The following is a 22,226-nucleotide window of genomic DNA, read 5'->3' as shown; positions in this document are numbered from 1 at the left end:
CCAAGCCTGGCATACAATAAGTACTCAATAAATTTCTTTCAAATAAGCCAAGGATGGTTCACCAAGAAAAAAGGAAAATGTTTGTGTTTTCTTCTTAATCAACTTTAATCTCAGAATCTTCCTCAGAAGGGCTTCTAATGCCCCTCCAGGAGCCTAGGGAAAGCTGTTTGTATGAACAGAAAATCCACAGTGTGTTGGATAAGCTGGTAGAAACGCTCTCATGCTTCCAAACACTCAGGGGTGGATTAGGGGGCGTGTTTGCCTATCTTGCAAGCTGATCCCCAGCAGATGGTTACTCCATTCACTTTCTTTACACATTTATTTCCCTACTTGAAGTATTCTACATCTCTACTCACTTGGAAGTTATTCCACAAGTCTTCATGAGGCATTTTCTTGTGTTGTGGCCTCAGTAAGACTGTTGAGACACTTCTCAGGGAGCGTGGGCTGTACCACTTCCTTTATTTTCCACGTCAAACCTCGTCTGGCTCCGCACTTTCACTGGCTGTGCGGTAAATAGTCCTGACAGCATCTGCCATACGTTTTCACGCTTCATTCCCTTCCGTGTCCTCATTGCTTTGGTGCCCTGAGTCATGCACAGTGGCTATTGTCTAGCTGAGCTTGTTAATTCATTCAGTATTGAGTTCCTCCAGTCAGCTGTGCTAGGTGCTGAAGAAGGAAGTGACAGAGCTGTTAAACAGAGACTCTGGGCTTTGGATGTCCTTCCTCTGTGGAGAGACAAGGTGTTTAATCCTGAAAACTTGAAAAGGGGCTAGCTGAGCAGTTCAAAGTAGAGAATCAAAGAACAGGAGGCTCCCTCTGGCTGCATGTACCCACAGTAATCCCTGTTTGTTTCTTAACAGCACAGACTTTGGAATTATCAGACTAGTTTTCATACTGACTAGCTAAGGGGAACATTTGCTTTGGTATTCATGGCTTATCAATGGAGTGGGAAATAATGGTAGTGATAGGAATATTTGTCCATCCTATGACAGGGGACCCAGAGATGAGCCCAGCTGAGATTGTGGCTATGCACATGCTCTGGTGAATTGCAGGCAATGAATTAATGTTAGTGATTACTGTCGCTCTCAGACTCTGCTTCAGTGCTGTGAACATCAAATGCAAAGCTACTTTGGCTTCCTTGCTGGAGAGGATCTGGTGAAAGGCCCTTCCTCATTTGTAGATCTCGCATCTGCTCAGAAAGAATTCATTTCCAAAGTCTTGGCCCCAGGTCATCTGATGGTACTCGAATCAGTGACCATGACTGTTGTTGTTGTTCTTGTTCAGCCACTAAGTAGTGTCCAACTCTTCAAGACCCCCATGGACTGCAGCACATCAGGCCTCATTGTCCTTACTATCTCCCAGTGTTTGCACAAGTTCATGTCCATTGAATTGGGGATGTCATCCAACCATCTCATCCTCTGCCGCCCTCTTCTCCTTCTACTTTCAATCTTTCCCAGCATCAGAATCTTTTCCAGTGAGTCAGCTATTCACATCAGGTGGCCAAAGTAGTGGAGCATCAGCTTCAGGACCACTCCTGGGCTGTCACTAATTGGTAGCCAGTTTCAGAGATCAGATCATGTTGTATGCCACTTTACCTCTTTTCAGCTACTCTGTGGGATCCCTGGTGGCTCAGCAGGTAAAGAATGCACCTGCGATGCGGGAGACCTGGGTTCTGTCCCTGGGCTGGGAAGTTGGAGACCTGGATTGGGAAGATCCCCTGGAGAAGGGAATGGCTACCCACTCCGGTATTCTGGCCTGGAGAATTCCACGGACTGTACAGAGTCAGATACTGCAAAGAGTCAGATACGACTGAGCAACTTTCACGTCACTTCAAAACATGCTCGCTGCAGCTCATCGATGTTTCTGAAAAAGAACACCGCTGGGGATGACCCAGGGTAAACAATTAAAAGTGCAACCGAAGTCGTTCAGTTGTATCCAGCTCTTTGCAACCCATGGACCGTAGCCTACCAGGTTCCTCCGACCATGGGATTTTCCAGGCAGGAATACTGGACTGGGTTGCCATTTCCTTCTCCAGGAGATCTTCCCGACCCAGGGATTGAACCTGGGTCTTCCGAGTCGTAGACAGACGCTTTACCGTCAAAGCCACCAGGGAAGCTAACTTTTAATTTTTTTTTTTCAAACAATTAAAGTCATCTTATATTCTATATTAGAAAAAGAAAACTCATTTGCCAAAAAAGCTCATGACCTCCCAGGATTGGGAAAATTTTCTTTGTCCTAAACTTAACCGGCTTCATGGGGCTTCCCCATGGCTCAGTGGGTAAAGAATCTGCTTGCAATGCTGGAGACACAGGAGATACCGGTTTGATCCCTGGTTCAGGAAGATCCCCTGGAGAAGGCAATGGCAGTCCACTCCAGTATTCTTGTCTGAAAATCCCATGGACGCAGGAGCCTGGCAGGCTATAGTCCAGGGACTTGCAAAGAGTCAGACATGACTGAGCAATTAACACTTTAACTGGCTTCAAGTTGGTGTACTAATGCAAAGCTTTAAACTACTTTGCAAAATTTCATGGTGAAGCTTTCATTCCATCCCAGCCTCACCACTATCGAGTGGTGTCATTTCGTACATTATTGAGAGCCTCTTGGTTTCTGGGACTCATTTTCCTTAGCCATGACCTAGCCCCAGTCTTCAGCATTTAATTTTGGCTTTTGGTAATGGACGTGGTTTCAAAGGGTGTTTGCAGATTCTGCCTTGGGATTATCAAGTTTCCATAGCATTAAGATGTGTGCAAGTTAGAGACAGTGCCGCATGGTTTGCTTAGTCTGGGACAGAACCTGGCACATGGTATTTCCTCAAAAATTGGCTAAATAATGTGTGATTTACATCTGAAGCTGAAAATGGATGAGAACATTGGTACTGCCGTTCAGATCATGTTTACGCTCTTCTACTTTAAAGAGATGAAATGATAATCTTGATTGCAGATTTATTCTTTGATTGGTCAGTGACTGTTGAAATTTGACCTGCATAACAATTGCTAGCAGTTATTGAGTGTAAAAGACATGCTGGGCATTGAACCCATATACTTGTTATTCCTTATGCAAGGTCATTATTCTTATTTTCAAATGAGGAAACTTCCCAAGGTGTCCCTGGCAGCAAGTGACTGAACCTGTGTTCAAACTCAGATCTCTTTGTCACAAAAGTGATGCCATGCAGAGATGCACTCTGCGGTGCCATGCAACCTCTTATGAGCTCTGGCCACTAGATTTGTACAAGACTGACTGATAATGGTAAAGTGCATTTGTTGCCTTAATTTTACTGCCTGTAATAAAGTCTTTTCTCCACATGAGCAAAAATTTCGCACATTAAGGCAACAAATGCATTTTAGCAGTATACACTTAACTTTTTAAGTCACATGTGGTCGATCATTTGATTATTTGTTGAGAACTTGTCAACTCAAAGAAAGAGCTCCTTGAGAATAGGAACTACTCTTTGGACATCTGCATCTCAGGCCTGGTTATAGTGACGAGTTTAGTAGATTTTACATGAATAACTCATTGATTTGTGGATCGAGTACATTTGCTTAATTATTCTCACCTGCTAAATTTGCACTTTTTCACTCATCGTTTGTGCAACGAAATAACTTTTGAGTCCCTACTGTGATAGCCACTGTATGCATAGCAGTAAATACAGACCATCATGTATACTTAGAATTGAAGGACTGTAACTTAGAAAACCACAAGCTACTATGTATTGGTAGAGGAGTAAAAGTGAAGATGAGTTAAAAGCATACACTCTTGAATAATGGACATTTTAATGATCGGTGTCATTGACATAGCATAACATCTGGGATTGTTTGCTAATGAATTACCCAGTGAACTTTTCTAAAGCCTAAAATAATTATTATGCTATTTCTTTCTCACATGAGTAACTTATGTTTGTATTAATCCTTGTCCTGTTTAAATCTCTACCCCATGATGTTACATTCCCATTTAGTAGAGAAAGATATTTATCAATGTATAATTTTTTGGATTAATATTATTGATTCTTTTAGGAAAAGAGAATTATTTCCTAAAGTTACAAAGTCAAGCTTAATGTATTCTCACAAAGTATCCTATAAGAATTCCTTGTGCTACAAAGAATCTTTTTATGTTTTAAAAATAATCCCTTTCTATAGTAACATTTGGCTGTGTAATTCCTGGTACAATTTATTTTGGTTATTCTGAAAATTTCAGAGTCTTCTGTAATACCTTTGATAATAAAATAGCACCTAATGAAACAGTGGTGTGTACTTGAAACTGACTGAATGTTTAGCTACTAAGGAGTGTTTAAAGCTCCGTGGCCACCTGGAAAGATACCTGGTAACATACTCTGATGGTGGTGATGGTGGTTTAATCCCTAAGTTGTGGCCTACTCTTGCAACCCCATGGACTGTAGTTCACCAGGCTCCTCTGTCCACAGGATTTTCCAGACAAGAATACTGGGGTGGGTTGCCATTTCCTTCTCCAGAGGATCTTTCTGACCCAGAGATCAAACCCAGGTCTCCTGCATTGCAGGCAGATTCCTTACCAACTAAGCCACCAGGGAAGCCCGGTGTACTTATAAAAAAGTATTCAAGTATATTTATGAAAAAAACCCTGTCTTGTTCCATTCTTTTAAATCAACAACTTAATGACCCAGAAAACACCTACACTGTGTTTTGAGATGATATAAGCCCCTGAAGAATAGCTTCTACCACATATGCCTCTAAGGATGATTCAAAATGACTTCAATAGGCTGCAGTGCTGGATGGAAACCAACAAGATGAAGCTGAGCAGGGGATAAATGCACACTTCTGCTTTTAGATTCAAAAGGCAATTGCGCAATCGCAGGATAGGGAGCAACTGAGCTTGGCAGCCGTTCATGCGACTAAAAGCTTAATGGGAACCAACAGTAGGATGTGGTGGCTAAAAAAGAATGAACATAGTCGTGTGCTTCCTCAGTAGAATTATGAATAGTTCACTGTACTCTGCAGTGGTCACACTGCCTTGGGAGTATTTGTTTAGAACCGAGAACATTCAGGAGCACCTTTGACAAAGCAGAGTAGCTACTAAGAGGGTGTTGAATCCAATCCCAGACACATTTATTGGACTCCTGTTTTGAGCCGGCGATGTGCTAACTGGTATGAGGATAAAGATGTGAAGAAGACCTTGCCAGTCTCTAGCCTCAAGGAGTTGAAAATGTTAATGGACTGCCTGACAGGTACACACTTGACTGTAAAACAAAGCTTGACTCTGAAGCCAAGAAGCAATAATCTGAGAATTCAGGAGCTGGACTGGTGGGAGGATTTCCACAGGAAATGAGGACAAGAGCGGAGGAAGCCATAAAAGCAAAGACGCAGAGACATGAAAACTCAAGGCATGTCTAGGGACTACTGAGCAGTGTAGGCTGTCCGGAAGAATAGGGTAGCCCTCGCAGAAGATGAAGCTGAGAGATGAAGGTTTGGATCAGAGCATGAGGGTCCTGACTGGTAGACGGTTTTAGAAGGATTACAGGTTGGTGAACTTCTGAAAGGGCTTCCCGGGTGGTGCTAGTGGTAAAGAACCCATCTGTCAATGCAGGAGATGTAAGAGGATGCAGGTTTGATCCCTGGGTCAGGAAGATCCCCTGGAGGAGGGCAGGACAACCCACTCCAGTGTTCATGCCTGGAGAGTCCCCACAGACAGAGGAGCCTGGAGGTCTACAGTCCATACAGTCACAAAGAGTTGGACACAACTGAAGCGACTTAGCACATATGCACACGTGAACCTCTGAAAACAATGCCGTATGGAGATCGGTTGGAGAAATGATGTGTATTTAGTGTGCAGAAAAGAAGACCAAGGTCTCTGATAAATGTGGACCGGATTTGCTATGTGTTCCTCCAGAAGCTAAAATTTATCTCCGGGGGAAAAGAATTATAAAGAACCAGATTTCAGTTCTCTCTATGCACCAGTTTTTTAAAAAATCAAAGCTGGGACTTCCCTGGTGGTCCAGTGGTTAAGAACATGCCTTCTAATGCAGGGGATGTAGGTTAGTTACCTGGTCGGGGAACTAAGATCCCACATAACGCTAGGCAACTAAGCCGTTGTGTCACAACTAGACTGGTGTTCCAAGGAGTTGTTCGGACCTAAAAATATTTTTATAAAACAAAAAATGTGCCATCATCATGGCTAAGATATGTGCTATATGTATGTTCTGAGGCATCACATGCTGAATTTATTTAATCCTCCAAACAATCCCATGAATTAAATACTATTATTATCTCTCATTTACTGAGACCCTGAGAGGCTGACCAGTCACTGGCTAATAAGTGAGGGAACCAGGATTCAAACCAAGCCCACTCTCATTTTCTTCCAATATATACCAACAAATTTCCTGGTTTTCCTCCCAATTCCATTCCAAATCACTCTGCTGGATAATTCTATGCATTTTACTTGTTCACATTAATATATTTTAAAGTCTTACTTGTTACTAGATACTAAATACATGAGGGTCTTAATGATCATGTCTTTGGCTAGATCATTGAGAAGATCCTTAATGAAAGGTGAGTGAACACATGAATAAATGAGAAATTTTTAATTATAAAATCAATTAGCATAGCCACTTTCAAAAGAAGTAACTTGCCCTTAATAGAACTTCATTACCTTATTGCCTCTTTCCATTATTTGTGATGGGACAGTCTTAGTTATTTGAATTATTTAATAGTCATTTGAAATCAATGTTTTGTAGCTGCTTTTTTTAATCTTATTTATAAACTTTTTATGCCATATTCAGTTTTAACAGCAATATCCCAAGTTCATATTCTCTCTTTTCCATTTTGTGTTACCAGATTTCACTTAAATGTGCCCATCCACTCCTAAAGTCTAAGTTAAAGAAGAATATTACCAATCATGCAATATCAGTCTCAAATCAACCAAACGCCATTTCCACATCTTTTCTTTGACAACCTTCTTAGATCCCTGAAGTCTATTTAAGATAACTGAAGTCTGATGTCAGGGGCTGCCCATAATTTTCTTTGGAGAATTTTTTGGGAATTCCTAAATTATCCCTTGAAAAAAAATCAAAATAGGAAATTGATGCTACAAAACTAAAGTGGAATATGCAGAAACAACTCCCTTGTGTAGAAGGGAAAAAAAGCTGTAAAGTGTTGCGCCACTTCTAGTGGACTATTTCAGGAATAATTCAATTCCATTGTCACCCTTGGCCCTGGGGGCAAAAATGCAGCTTTTCCTGTTCCAAGGAGGGACTGTTCTCTGACTTAACCTGTGAGGCAGAGATGAGGTGAGCCAACCAGTTCTAGAGTTCACAGTCTTTTTCACTCTGCGAAGTGATACTGCCTTATTGTTTGGGTCAGGTAGTTGGGAGCACAATCTCCCACCCCCTGGGTGCGACTATTCCTTGATAGATTAGATAAGAACAATTGATGAACTTTTAAATGCTGAGAAAACTAATCAGAACTGGAAAGTGGGGGTGGGTGTTGGCCACAGCCCAAGAAATACGCCGACTGAGATGAAAGCACCTTCTGAACTGTTTCTCCATCCCACGCTTCTCGGCTTCTAAGTCTCCGTTTCTCTCTTGTCTTTCTTATCTGCCATTCCCTCAACTCTCTTATCTCCACTGTCTTTCTCTTCTCCTCAACCCCAACTTGATCCCCAAAGACTTAATTTTGAAAACTCTCTTAACTGGGCAAAACATGGACTTACATTTTTAGAAATGCATTCTTTTTTGTAGTACCTAAGACTCTACATTCTGAATTTAATTCAGAAAATAGTTCGGGTGAGCATGTGAATGAATGGAAGTTGCTCAGTCGTGTCCAACTCCTTGTGATCCCAGGGACTATAGCCCGCCTGGCTCCTCTGTCCATGGAGTTTTCCAGGCAAGAATACTGGAGTGGGTTGCCATTCCCTTCTCCCCAGGATCTTCCTGACCCAGGGATCAAACCCGGGTTTCCTGCACTGCAGGCAGAAAGCATGCTTCCAGGTGAACATATCTTACTCACAATTCTTCCTTTCTTTTTTTTTCTTATAAAGAAATATTAAAAATATCTTAATTTTAGTTTCGGGCAACAGACTCAACCTCAGTTCATTTCAGGTTGGGTTATGGTTCCAGATTCTTGATGGCAAGGAATTGGAGCAGGGAGGGTGGACCTTGGGTCACACAGTCTGTATGAGTCCTTTGGCCCCAGCACTCTTTGCTGCTTCCCAGCCTCATTTCAAGGCCCGGAGTCATACTCCTGCTTCAACTGTTCTGGGAATCCAGGCCAGATGGATTTGGGTTTTAATGTCCATATGTTGCTTTCAGTTTCTCTGAGGCTTTCAGTTTCTTTTTTTTTTCCCCTGTGAGGGACAGGCCTTCCTTGGGAAGAAAGAGCACCCCTTGAGTCTGACATGTTCTGCCATCAACTTGTGACGCCCTTTCATTAACTTGGGACGAGTCTGGCCCCGTGCTGGAACTCAGTCCCATTCAGCATCCTGCCAGCTAGAAAACGTACTATCTCGATCACCACCTTCCTAAGAAAGTTGTACGATGCCCAGAACATAAAGGTCTTTTCCGTGGTGAGTTAGGCAACCCCAGGGAAAGAGGGCTGTTATGGAAATGGCCAACAACTCATCTGGTGGTTGGTTGTAAATCATTCTTTGGGGGAATAAAGGCAGAGGGGGCTGGAGCTCTGGCCCTCAAAGAACTTCCTCTCATTAAACAAGAGCAATTTGCTGCTCTCTGCGTGCTCTGTCTGCTGTGAGGGAAGTCACCTGCTTTCCTCATTTACATCAGTGCTTCTGGCAGGGTCTGGTTGAAGGTTCCCCACCAGCAGTGCATCTTTCCACCTTGTAGAGGTCTCTTCTCAAAGCCAGACTCCACAGGTGTTAACTCAGAGTCGATCTGATCAGCTCCTTGCCCCCACTGCCCAACTCTCACTTTTTCTCTTAGCTGCTCTTTTCTGTGGTCCTGGGTTTCCCAGTCTTGGCGAGAAGACAGTCATTCCTTTGTGCTCGGCTGCTACAATGAGGTAACCAAAGAAAGGGTCTTGGTCTGAGGCTGTCAGCTGTTACTAATCACTACTCCCCGGCTCATCACGGGTCCCACTCGCCTCTCCCTCTTGCTCTGCTTAGCACACATAAAGAAGATGAATGACTCCCTGGTTTCTCTTCAAAAAAGCATATTGTGCGGCACATTCCAATACCGTGAGCGAAGGATGGGCTAGTGTGTGGGGTGAGTGGGTATCTAAATCACCTCTCCGTGGGCCTCACGCCGGCAGCTGTGGCCTGTGAGACGTAAACCTCAGAGCTGGCCTTCTGAGAGTTTCCTGAGACCACGCTGAGAGAGAGAGGAAGTTGATGTGATGGGTTCCCAAGTTACTGGAACCATTCGTTACAGGGCTGTGTTAGGCTGGGATATGCTGTGTTAGGCTGGGATGTTAGGTTATGCTGTATTGGATGGTTAAGACTAGTGCAGAAAAGGGCTTCCCTGGTGGCTCAGATGGTAAAGAATCTGCCTACAATGTGGGAGACCCAGGTTTGATCCCTGGGTTGGGAAGATCTCCTGGAGAAGGGCATGGCAACCCACTCTAGTACTCTTGCGTGGAGAATCCTCATGGACAGAGGAGCCTGGCGGGCTATAGTTCATGGGGTCACAAAGAATCAGACACAACTGAGCGACTAAGCACAGCACAATGCAGTGAAGACAAAGCTCGACCATTCGGAGGGCCTCACCAGTTGGTTACCCAAAAGGAGGGCACTCAGATGTATCTGACTCTTCAAGACCCCATGAGTTGTAGCCCGCTAGGCTCCTCTGTCCGTGGGATTCTCCAGGCAAGAAGACTGCAGTGGGGTGCCATTTCCTCCTCCAGGGGATCTTCCCAACCCAGGGATTGAAGCCACTCTACATCTCCTACACTGGCAGGTAGATTCTTTACCGCTAGTGCCACCTGGAAAACCCCACCCAAAAGAAGGATTCTCCCCACCCCAAGGTTAATGAAAAGGACCCAGAAATTCTTGGACATGAGAGGTAGCAGAAGTTGAAGCTGGGCCTCCGTGTCCCCTCTCTGCTCCCTTCTGTGAAAGTTAATTTTCAAGGCTGACTATAGCCAGAGAAAAGGGATTGTCTGCTCAGTCCTACCACACTGAGAATCAAAGGTGACTTATGATATAACTTTTCCTGCTACTGACAATCATGTCTGTTCCACTACATTTCCTATTTAGCAATCTGGAAAAAAGAATGTTTCCTTTTTACCTTTCCATGGCATTCTACTAGTGAACACCAGGGCTCAAAAAAAGACTTTTGTTGACAAGCCTCAAGAATTGAATTAAAAAATCAACTTGGCTGACAAAGTGATATGCCAGTGATACATTTGTTAGGAAGCATCTTTGTCCTTCTCAGGCAAAATAACCTCATAAAACTAAGTGGTGTCATAGGTGAATGAAACGCCAAGGTTTGTGATGCTGTGAACAGCCATAACAGGAAGGAAATATTGGCCAGGGGGAAAACCTCTGTGAGAATATTTGTGATTTAATTGACTGTGAATTCCACAAAATCATCTCAGCTCTTTGTGGAAGATGGTTTAACTCTCTTCACCAAGAATCACTGATTAAAGTAAAAGCCTTCTTGGCTCAAAATTCCATGAAGCATACCTTTTCTAAAAGTTTTCCCTTCATTATAGTGCCTGTAGAATTTCTGTTCAGATGAGTTGACCAGATTCCAGCAATCAGCACCGTCATTTCCTTGATCTCCGTTAGAGATGGGGTGAGGTCTTAGGTGGAGTGGGTGGGCAGCCCCAGGGGAACGGAAGCAAGGTGAGAGGGTGGGAAGACCATAGCTCATGGCTCCTTTTTCAAGCCTCTACTCTCAACTGAACGTGGGTATATACCAGTGTTTGCAAACTCTTTTTTTTTTTTTAACCAGAACCTGCAAATACCATACAAATGTATTTTACACTGTGACCTGGCTGCACACAGACATACACACGTGCAGCTGAAAAAAACTTCACAAAGCAGTATTTCCCTCTTACCCTACATGATACACTATCGTTTTCTATTCTATCCTGTTTCATTAATAGGATAAAAGATACTAGCTCATGACCTACTAAATTGATTTCATGACTGGCATCTTAAGCACTTATTCGACCTCACCTCCTCTTCCATTCCCATCTTTGTGTTGGGTTTTTCATTTATTTGCTCATTGTTCTGTTACTGTGTGACAGATAGGACTATAGCAATTACATAAGCTCATCTGTAAGAGTGAATCCTGTTAAAGATGGCAAAGAATAAAAGAGCAGGCGAGGGAGAGGGAGCTTTCTTCATTCCCACGCTATAGATAAGGAAACTGAGGCTTACAGAGGTCACAGGGCATCCCAGAGCTAGAAGTAGCATCCAGGTATTCTAACCTCAGAGCCTGAAATCTTAATCACTGTGCCACAATTTTTTAAAAACAATGTGCTTCTGAAAATGCCTGAGGTTGGCCTTAAGTAGTTTGAAATATTGACTCTTCGATTAAATTCTAAGGCTTTAACCAGCTTATTCATTGTGATGCAGAATTATGATACAATTTCTAACCTAACTAAGATTTGCCTTCTGTTCTAGAACCCCTAGAATCATCAAACTTATTTTTTTTTCCAGTCTAGTTTATAAAGAAGCTGGAAGAAAATATTCCGGTAGGAAAAAAACTTCACATAGTTTTAGAAGGAGATTTAAAGCAATTTGTTTCATGCTCACTACCACCCCCTCACACCTTTCCTCAGAGCTTTTTCTTCTGCTGTGTGTGCTGAGGGTCCAGGGTGCCCTTGCTCCAGCGATGGGCAGATGCTTTAGGACACAAGAGCTCCTTTTTCAGCCTGTAAATATGAAGTACATTGTATTTTTTAGAGTTTAACTTTCTTATTGGAAAAAAAAATTACCTTTTATTCAAATGAATATGGCATATACTACCACTCATTCTTGATTTCCTTGTTATAAGTTTGCCCATCTTAAAATTCTAGGAGGCTTAGGAACAGGCAGCTTTCATTAGATGAGTGTCTGAGAAACCCTTGGTAGAGAAGGAGTATATCTAAAATTAAACTAAAAACTAAAATAGAGCAATATTCTTGAGGCAGCAGTTGCCACCCCCTCCCTTTTCCTTTCTTTCTGGGCCTGATCCAGTGGCCCTGAAAGAACAATGAAACACCATCAGGGTGAGTAGAAAGAGCAGTCTTAACAGAAGGCTTCTTCTTTAGATTTCACATTTCAAAGCCAGAAACAGGAATCATTGGAGGAATATACTGAGACCCATTAATGTTTTAGACAGGCCTTTAGCAGATGGGAGACTAAAATCCATGCAAAGCCTTAGGAACTTGACATTATTTATATGTTACCCTTTAATACTTGACTGAATACATATTTCATTTATCCAATAAGTCATACCAAATATTATACTAGAAGAAATCTAATTTACAATAGACTTACAGAGTTCCATATACATATTTATTGAACACTCCCTCCCCATCCCCATCTTGCCCCAAAACGTGAATTTCATGCATTTTTGTTGTGCTAAACTGATTACTTAAACACTATCTTCATAAATAAAGAGGTAAATGCTTACTGACCCATTTGCATTAAGAAACTCTCTTCCTCTCTCTTCAGAGTGACTGCTGCCTAAAATATTCAGGTGTTTGAAGCAAAGTCTAAATCTTTTGCATTCTAGAGAATGTCTTGTTCAGTCTTTTTTAGATGCTTAACTCATGGGTAAACATATAATAGGTTTGCAGACATGAATGATTAATTACTTTTTAAAAATCAATTTCTACTGGAGTATAGTTGACTTGATTACTTTGTTGACAACTGGTATTTGATGGGTTTGTTTTTAGAAAAGAAGACAAGATCTGTGTGCCCACAGTCAGCAAATATCCATGATCCTCAATGCTCCATTAGAACATATTCTGGGCTCTTTTTCTAGGAATGATAAGGAATTTGAACGGATTGATCTGCGCTCTAGCTAGTCCTTCTGGTGACCAGTGTGGTCCACTTCCCCCCAAGGTGGGGGAATGTCAGAGTTTTTCCACAGTTACCTCCATGTATGCAATTTTCTTCTAGCCGGATGGCTCATTTCAACATTGAACTCAAATGCAATAAAGTTAGAGAAAGCTAATATGGATAAAAACGCATGAAATGTGGGTGACTCCTAGCTTGTGCATAAGGACTGAGATATAGTAGAAAGGGTACTCCCTTTGAGTATGGGTTCAAATCCTGCCATTACTGTTTACTAGCTGTGCAACACTGGGCAAGTTACTTAACTTCTCTGGTCTCTTGTCTCTTTACCTTTAAAATGGTATCAACAATATCTGCAACATACAGTTGTCATGAAATTAGATGTGCCACTGGTGAGAGGAAGAATTTGGTGAGTGATTTAGTGGATCAGCACAAAAGTTAACTCAAAATATACAAAGCATATAAACTTACAAACATGTCATTGTAATTGGAAGAACTATGACAGAGCTGTAATTAATAGTATACTATTTCTTGGGGTTCAAGAGGATCTCAATTCCGATGACAGATTGTTTTCATAATAAAGATGTCAGGATATCTTGAATAGGGTTGGCTCAGCTAAGCCCAGATCAGATGCAGAAAAAGGGACCAGTTAAGATCATTATCTTTACTACTTGCCCTGGAATGTGTTTCTCACATACGTATTTAGATGAACTCATAGTTGTCATAACATACTCCCACTAGTACCTGCATACCCAAGAGACCTCGTTCACCCTCACCCCAGTGCCCTTTTCCTCCATATATTTTAAAATGTCGAGGCTCCATGCAGACTTCCTCCTTCTCAAACATTTAGAGCACTTCCTGCCAGAGTTCCCTTTTCTACAAAGTGATTTAGTGCTTTACCCTTGTGCCCAGACACTCTGACATTTGTGTGCCGCGCTTTGTCTGGAATTTCGGGAGGCTGGAGAAAGGACATGCCCCAGAGTTGGAGTGAGAGACAGGGAGAATGACAGCCTGCTTGTGTGGAGTTTCGCCTTCCAGAGCCTTTCCTCCATTGCCTTTGCTCCTCCAGCATCACGGCTGTTCTCTTGCAGCCCAGTATTGTGACAGATTGCCCACACCCATCCTACCTTTGCCCTGATGACAGTGTGTGGCTTTGCTTCTAGCGGTCCCTTCAGTTTGACAGACTCTCCTCAGAGAAAAGGGGAGAGGTTAGAGTTGGAAGGAGGAGGGGAGGGGGCACTGGGGTCCCCAGAGCAGAAGTCAGCAAGCAGCCCCGTCTGGGACACCAGACCCTTTTAGAAGAAGGATCTCCACTGAGATGTGGTTAATAAAGATACCCACACACACCCCTGCCTTTTCTAAAACGTTAGCAGTTGCTGCTTTATTCTCTTTCACAGGATCAGGGTCAATATGCAGAGGTTGGTGAGGCCTCTCATTTGACCATCGATTCTCCTTCTGGGCTCATTGCTAAAAAAACAGTGCTTCAGTGTTTGTCGTCATCTATTTCACAGTTGGAAAGTATGGAGTAAATACTCATTGGTTTTCTTTTTTAAATTAACTTTATTTTAGAAAAGAAAAAAAAAAAACCTATAAACTTTGTTTCCTAGAGCTGATGGCCCTGTAGCTGTGAATTCCGGAGGAACAGTCCCCAGCCCTCCCCCATGGTGGGAGGGAGGGAGATTTAAGCCTCCCCCTTTGTCTGCCACGTTGGTTTCCAGTGCTGTGCCTTGACCACTTAGCGCTCTCTCTGAATAGCTATAGGTCGGGAGTAGTGGGCAGGAGCGGCAGAGAAGAGTTGGCGTGAGAACGGAACAGCACCACAGAATAGAAGGCGAGAGGGAAAGAAAGCATCTCGGAGGAAGAGAATACTGCCGCCTGGTACCCCTAGCAGAGATATCCGGCCTTTTGTGCCCACACCACTCGCCCGCCGAAGAATTGCAGGCTTCAGTGGTGACGAGCTCAGGCAATGATGGGAAAGAGAGTGGGCCCCTTCTGGGAGAAATGATTTCAAGCGCAGGAAAGCCAAGATATTTTGAGACACCATAGGAGACCTGCGGATGAACCTGGGGGGATGGGACCACGTGGATTGAGAACAGATTAGCCCATATCTAATGATGGTAAAGTGTTGAAGTGGCGCCAACCCCACAAGTGGGTATTAACCCTAGGCTTCAAGAAGCCTAGGGCAAGGATGAAAGAAGCTAACTTCACTGCCTTAAAACCAAAATTGGCCTTCTCATTTGTGGGAGCTGTAGGTGGTTTTTTCAGGGGCAGAAAGTACACTAAATTCAGTTACACAAGATCTGGGCTCAAGTTCCCACTTCATTTTACTTGGTATTAACTAAGAACTGAGAAATTTGCTTAATTGCTTTTTAATCTGCCTTATAGATTGTTGTTAAAAATAAAAATATAGCAAGTACTACATGCTTATTATGAAAATTATGAATGATTTGATTCAAATACACATGAAATTATAAATTGGAGATCATGGCTTCAGTTCCCATATAAGCTCATTACCATTATCAAGATTTGGGGGCAAATCCAGTCAGTTATCTGGCATTCATGGACATTATCCAATATACTTTACCTTACTCTAAATACACTGATATAAACAGAGTCACTACCTACATATTGAACCACTGTTAGAGTCTGATACCGATCATTGAGCTACAGTGTAAACTTTTAATATATTTATAAAATTATGATTTTGCCTAATAAAATAGTTTGATTAATTACGATTAGATGATGCTATAATTGAATCTTAGTGTTTTAGGGAGTTTGGGGGTGAGAAAGAAAAAAGACAAATGAGGAAATGGTTAATGAAACAGAAGAGCCCATATTATGATTACAAAAACTTAATCTTTTGAGAGTTTTGGGTTATTTCCAATTTTTTTCCATCCCAAGAGGCATGGAGATGTGTTCCATTTGCTAGAACAGTTAGGGAAACATTCACCATCATGCCTCCTCTCTCACAGAGGATCATGCCTTGCCTGAGGTAGACTTTGAAGATGTCCTGAAAAAGAGGGGAAGAATGTTTCACATGAGATAAGGTATGCCAGGCCTGTGGGACAAGGTGGAGGAAGGCAGAGCAAAAATGAGAGGAACCTCACCAAAATTACTGTTTTTAAAAACAGTTGATGAGATGAGATAAAATGAAACAACAGAGAAGCTATTTGAGAACTTTGGCCTACTATAAATGTAAATTGAGGATATCTCAGTAAGTGAATAGAATAATAGCTTGAATTTTACATTAAAAATAAAAAAAAAACTTACAAGTGCATACGTAAAATAATAATTCTTATAAAAAAATTTAATGGTAGTTACTCTGTGTGAGTCTGCAGAGTGCTCAAAACTTGAGATATGCTTAGATTATCCTGCCAGAAACCTTTTTTAAGGTATCTCTTCATACACACACACACACACACACACACACACATACACACACAAACACACCATACTCACTAATTCACACTCATAGCTTCCCCAACTAGTAGCAACCTAGGAAAGAATTTGATTGCCCCTTCAAACCATCAGAGAGTCATGTGAAATCAACTCTTGGGCCAGAAAATGGGTGATCACGTGTTAGCTGACACAGCTGGTGCCTAGCCATTCTATGGCTTTTTCCCTTCACCTTTTGCAATGCCCTGATTCAAATTGGTGCCAAGTTCTCATAACATGTATAAAATCCCATTGCCGGGTGGGAGAGGGTTGGGGAGTGAAAAAGGAAATGCTCTTCCCATTACCTTCCACTGGACAATTCCCTGAACTGATTTCCTGAAAATCTCCTTCTGTTTGCCTTCCCTAGGAATGGCGGCCCTAGATAGTAAGGCATCAGGAAAGATGGGGATGCGAGCTGTAGTCTATTACATGACTACGACCATCATTGCCGTGGTGATTGGCATAATCATTGTTATCATCATCCATCCTGGGAAGGGCACAAAGGAAAACATGCACAGAGAAGGCAAAATTGTACAAGTGACAGCTGCAGACGCCTTCCTGGACTTGATCAGGTACGTCCTTGCAAGCCCATCCTTTTGAGTATATTTTGACCACCTCTCCTCTTTCGGGGGGAGCTGATCAAACCCTAGAAGAGGTATCCAACTGAACCAGTCCTGCTGGGCTTGAAATGAAGATCACATGTAACAGAAATGGAATTAAGGATCCGTTTTCTGATCTCATGTGAAAGAGATAAAAAGAGCAAGGAAAAGATAAAGATTTAGGAGCCGTGCTTTTAGAATTCACAATCTGAGCACTCAGTCCTCTTAACTGTGCAGCTTATCTTGGAATATTAATATCAATAGTTCTTTTGTGTGTATGATTTTTTATTGAAGTATAGTGTTGTGCAATTACATAAGTTACAGGTGTACGACATAGAAATTCAAATTTTTTTTACAGGTTATACTTTGCTTATAAAATATTGGCTTTATTCCCTGTGTTGTACAGTATATCCTTGTAGCTTATTTTACACTGCTTGCTCTTCTACCCCTATATTGCCCTTTCCCCCTTCCCTCTCCCTGCTGATAACCACTAGTTCTCTGTGTCTGTGAGTTTGCTTTTTTTGTTATACTCACTAGTTGGCTGTACTTTTTAGACTCCACATATATAAGTGATAATCATATAGTATTTGTCTCTTTCTGACTTATGTCACTTAGCATAATGCCTTTCAATAATTCTCGACCTGCCTTTCTCAAGTCTTACTGTTTAAGGCTATTTTTTCCCCTAAGTATAGCCTGTTCATTGGACTCTTCTAATTTGGAGCTTGTGATCTGTATCACCATCCGTTATACACAACAATTTATTTCCAGAAGGGACCTTAGAGATCGTCTGATCTCACCTGTCCTAAGATTTTCCTTTTGTACTATTTATGAAGAAAGGATTTGGCAAATCAATAATAAAAGATGACTTCTTTAGCATTGTTTTTATATACAAACCGTATACTGATTACAAATTAGTTTTATCTAATACTTGAAACAGACCCAATGATATAGTCTGTTTTACACAGAACTGAGAAGTAAGCCTAAATTTGATCCTGGCACTTCCCTGCCTGCTCTCTATCCACATTTGCTTTTGCATGGGTCAGGTCCTAGAGGGAAGCATGTTGCAGGCTCAAAAGGATCACTGAACAGGGTGTGCAAAGGTGCGGGCTGGGTGAAGGGAACCTACAAGTGATGGTGAGACACTCGGGGACTATCAGCAATAGGAAATTGTTTTGTTACCACCTGTTGCTTTGAGGTCAGAAAGGGAGCTATTCCTAGAACTCAGGATAAGCTGTAGCCTTGGGAAAGGCCACCAAGGACAGGGGCTAGAGCTCTAATTTGGAGGAAGGGAGCTATTGCCCAACCTGCCAAGAGAGAGAGCTGGAAGAACCTATACATCCACTTCTCTCTCCCACTGCTCTCTGTGATCTGTCAGCCCCTCCCACTGGACAAACCCAACAGGAAGCTAGAAGGCAAGGGGGCAGCCTTGCAGGCACAGAGCAGGATGGCAGGTAGATGGAGAAGGACAAATGGAAGATACCCTAGCACAGACCTCGAGGTGTCCCACCTGCTCAACAGTCCAGCCAGCAGCCCATCCAAGCTGTCTTCCCAAACCTAGCTCTTTCCTCCTTACTTTCCAATGGTCCTATTAGCAGAGTGACTGGCTGGCCAGTCCTAGATGTCTACTCTAGGATTCCCCACTGACCATTTGAAAGCAGCTCCTCGTAGCAACTCAGTGCCGTCTCAAGGAATAGGTCCGTGGCTGGTGGGTTCAGGAGTGAGTTGGACAACAAAGGACCTCTTCAGCAGCACCTCTCAATACCTACCACGGGTGACTTTGTAGCATCTGTGTGTAAGCACTATACAGCCCCCTCTTGAAAGCTTTTTCCAGGGAGTTAATGGCAATTATCTGAAGGTAGTAAGCCATTCTGTTTTAGTTCATACCAAGTTGGCACCTGATGACACTGATTTTATTTAGTTCATACAGTTAATTAAAGCTTTTCACCATTTTTTTCAGAGACTTTACCTTCAGGTAGTCTGGACTGGGGGTATTTTATTATATTCTCTTTCTGTATAATTTCTACTCCTTGTTTAAAGAGCTGGCATCTTGTCATTCTCAGATGCTTTTCTGCCCCTCCTTGCCCCAGTGACAAGTACAAGACTAGCCTGTCCTCCCACATACACCTGGTTTGAGCATTTATCTTGGAATCTCCTAAACATTTATCTCAGGGTTCATAGAAACAGACCAATAGAGCATAGATGGGAAGAACAAAGGAACAGGATGGTCTAGGCAGTGAGAAGAGACAAGAGTTTATAACCTTAACATATCGACGACTCACAATTGCTGGAATCTCAGGCTCCGACCAGCTGCCCAGGTCGTGTCTCCTCCACAGGCTTCCATCTTGGAGCCCTGGTGATAGTTAAACCCATCTCCTCTTTAACAGATGAGCAAACTGAGACCTCCATGGATGCCACAAGTCACCCAAGGTCACACAGCTGGTTAGAAACTCCCCAGTGAGAGTGCTAACTCTTATTCCTTCCCCACCATGAGCACAGACACTGGTCTGAGGAAGTGACAGATTCTGCCACCTGGGCCCCAACTTCAAGTTCTGTGGACCATCTATCTCCCTGTTGGTTACCAAAGGGCTAGAAGCTCTAACCATTCAGAGTCATTATCTCATCCCCCAGTGTTCTTTGGGAGGACTTTGTGGAGAATAAAATTCCACAGTCTGACCATGACATTTGATTCAGAACATTTGGTTCCTAAACACCCAGCATGATACTAAAATGACCCCTATTGAATGACCCCTAATGACCCGCCCCAGTCAACCAGAATGCTTATGCTAAAAGGCATTTCCATTTTCACTTGGGTTCTTCCTGGGAGCAAGATTTGATGTCTGAATTTTAAAAATTCATTTGTCTGACAAAAGGACAGATGAGTTGAATGTGGGACTTAAACTGAAAAATATGAACTACATGGACCACACTTAGGGATGACCTATATCCCATTTCAAAACTACCAAAATCTTTCTCTTTTTCCATTTGCCGCTTAGTTGGATGTAATCCTTACCTTACACACAATGAACAGGTATTTAAGGAACTAATTTATTATTTGGAAAGTTTCAAGTGATCATTATTTTCTTTGCAGGAATATGTTCCCTCCAAATCTGGTGGAAGCTTGCTTTAAACAGGTAAATACTCTACAGCCATAAATTCCCCTTTGAAATTCCTCTTTGGCAAACAGAGTGTGGCTGTCTTTTTAATTGAATTTACTTTTTTTTTTTTTTCCTGTTTCCCTGCAATAAGAAACACTTCCTTTGCCAACTAGATGGAAAGCACTAGAGTTTTCTGGGGAATTGGGAGGGGAGGGAGGGGTCTTCCCTTGCAGGGAGGGGGGGGAGGAGTCTTCCCTTGTATTGAAGGCTTATTAGTTGCCAGACACTATATGTCTTGCATACAAATGGCTCATTAAGTCTCTGTTAATTGTTAAGAAGGCTAATCAGGAGACTTTCTCCCTTCCTCCATATCCCATACACAAAAGCTCACCAAGCACACAAACTCCAGTATAAAATATATTTACAACTTGCTTCAAAGATTAGGAAGATTATTCAAGTTTCTGGGTTTGATTTTAAAAGTCAGTGGGTTGTGTTTTTTAAAAGTCTGTTAAGGGCCTTATGGATTCTAAAGGAGGAACCATGTCAGAAAGGATTGCCACTGTCATGTATTGAATGTCTGCTCTGTGCCAAGCACTAATGTTATATTTACTCCTCACATAAATATGATGGGTATCATTGTCTTCATTTCATCAATGAGGCAACTCATCTGTGATCATTCAGAGGGGTCATGTAACAGGCATTCGATTTCACAAGGAGTAAATGCCAGACCCAGAATTCAAACCTATTGTGCTGATTCCAAATTCTGTCATCTTTCTGCTTCTACATTCTGTTCCCCTTCCTGGAAAGCGGTATCCAGGCTGATACGACACTTCCCAGGAGGCCGTAGTGAGCATCAGTTCTTTCTAGCACCAAATCCAAGGAACCCTTGGCTCTTTGTGTTGAACACACAAATACATTTTACTATTGGGGGATAAAATGAATAAAGCTCATTCTAACCTCAAATGAATCTTTTTAAAAAGCTTCATTACCCAAAATATTAAGAGGGAAACAATTAGACATTATAGTTGTTAAATAGTAGTTTCCAAACATTTCCCCAGATGGTGTCACTTTACCCTAACCCTTATACTTGAGATGTGTAAAATAAACAAAACCAAACCCTGACCTCGTGAAAGACCAAGTTTTCCACTCTTCACTTTTCTTCCCTTTTTAAAATTTGTATTGACCATTTTTAATAGTCAATTTTGCACATACTGCAAAATTCAAACAGAATTCTTTCTTTAAAGAGAAAAGGCTGACAAGGCAAAATCTAACTCTTTTTACTCAAAACAACTGTAACCATAAATAATAATCCCCTTTCAATCCAGCCAGCCAACCCCAGCACCATGGGGCTGATTCTTCCAGTTAGTCAGCTGGCACAGGACGAATTCAAAAACGTTGATTTCTAGCAGCACCAGAAAGGTGCTGACTCACGCAGATTTATTGTATTCAATATTTGGTTTTGGATAGCACTTACACGATTTTGAAGGAGAAGCAAATGTATCGTCCCAGATCTATTTGTCTTAGATCAGAATGCAAGTGAGGTTGCAATTTCTGTGTAGGCTACAAACTGTCTTAGGGAAAAGAGTTGGAGGTGTAGGAAAGGCTAGTTGGGATTGAAAATTCACCCTAGACAGTCTAAAATTGGGGTGCACTAAAATGCATAAGCACCCCAGTTGAAGAGAGATTTGACTGCAATAGGAGACAGAAGGGGGCCAGTTTCTTTGTTAAAATGACCAGCAATGCCACTGATTGTTTAGGGATGTCTACAGTATTGACAGCTAGTCATGTCCTTGTTTGGAAATGATAGTTTCCCACTGCACAAAAAAAGTCTCCCATACTTTACCAATACTCTTGGTAAAGTGATGGCCAAACATTCCATGTACAGCTGTGCTTTCTTCCCCTAGACTCTAGATCCAGTCAGCATCCATAGATTATTACTTTCTCTGGTGCTTTAGTACCATCAACGTGAAGGCCAGAAATTCTGTTCTTATTAAAATCATAGAGAGATGGGTTTGTTTCAAATGGCCACAGGAATACAGTCAGCATCTTCTGTCTGGGGCATCTATGCAGAAATTTTGGTATAAAGACCATCTCACTCTTTTTCTTTTAAGATTTATTTATTTATTTATGGTTGCCCTGGATCTTCACTGCTGTTCACAAGCATTCT

The 22,226-nt window shown here is 42.1% G+C and overlaps 1 protein-coding gene across 2 annotated transcripts in view; it reads left to right on the top strand.

The window, feature by feature from the left end:
• SLC1A3 (solute carrier family 1 member 3) overlaps positions 1-22,226 on the top strand; it is an 80,637-nt gene that overhangs the window by 48,025 nt on the left and 10,386 nt on the right. For both annotated transcript variants that reach the window (XM_069555884.1, XM_069555885.1), the window contains 2 exons: positions 16,733-16,937; positions 20,053-20,095. In XM_069555884.1, coding sequence (XP_069411985.1) covers positions 16,733-16,937; positions 20,053-20,095 — 248 coding nt within the window. The remainder of the gene's footprint in view (positions 1-16,732; positions 16,938-20,052; positions 20,096-22,226) is intronic.

Source organism: Ovis canadensis, chromosome 16, assembly GCF_042477335.2.
Source record: "Ovis canadensis isolate MfBH-ARS-UI-01 breed Bighorn chromosome 16, ARS-UI_OviCan_v2, whole genome shotgun sequence".
NCBI classification, from domain to species: Eukaryota; Metazoa; Chordata; class Mammalia; order Artiodactyla; family Bovidae; genus Ovis; species Ovis canadensis.
Note: the sequence above shows the minus strand (reverse complement) of the source record. Positions and strands in the feature narration are given on the sequence as shown.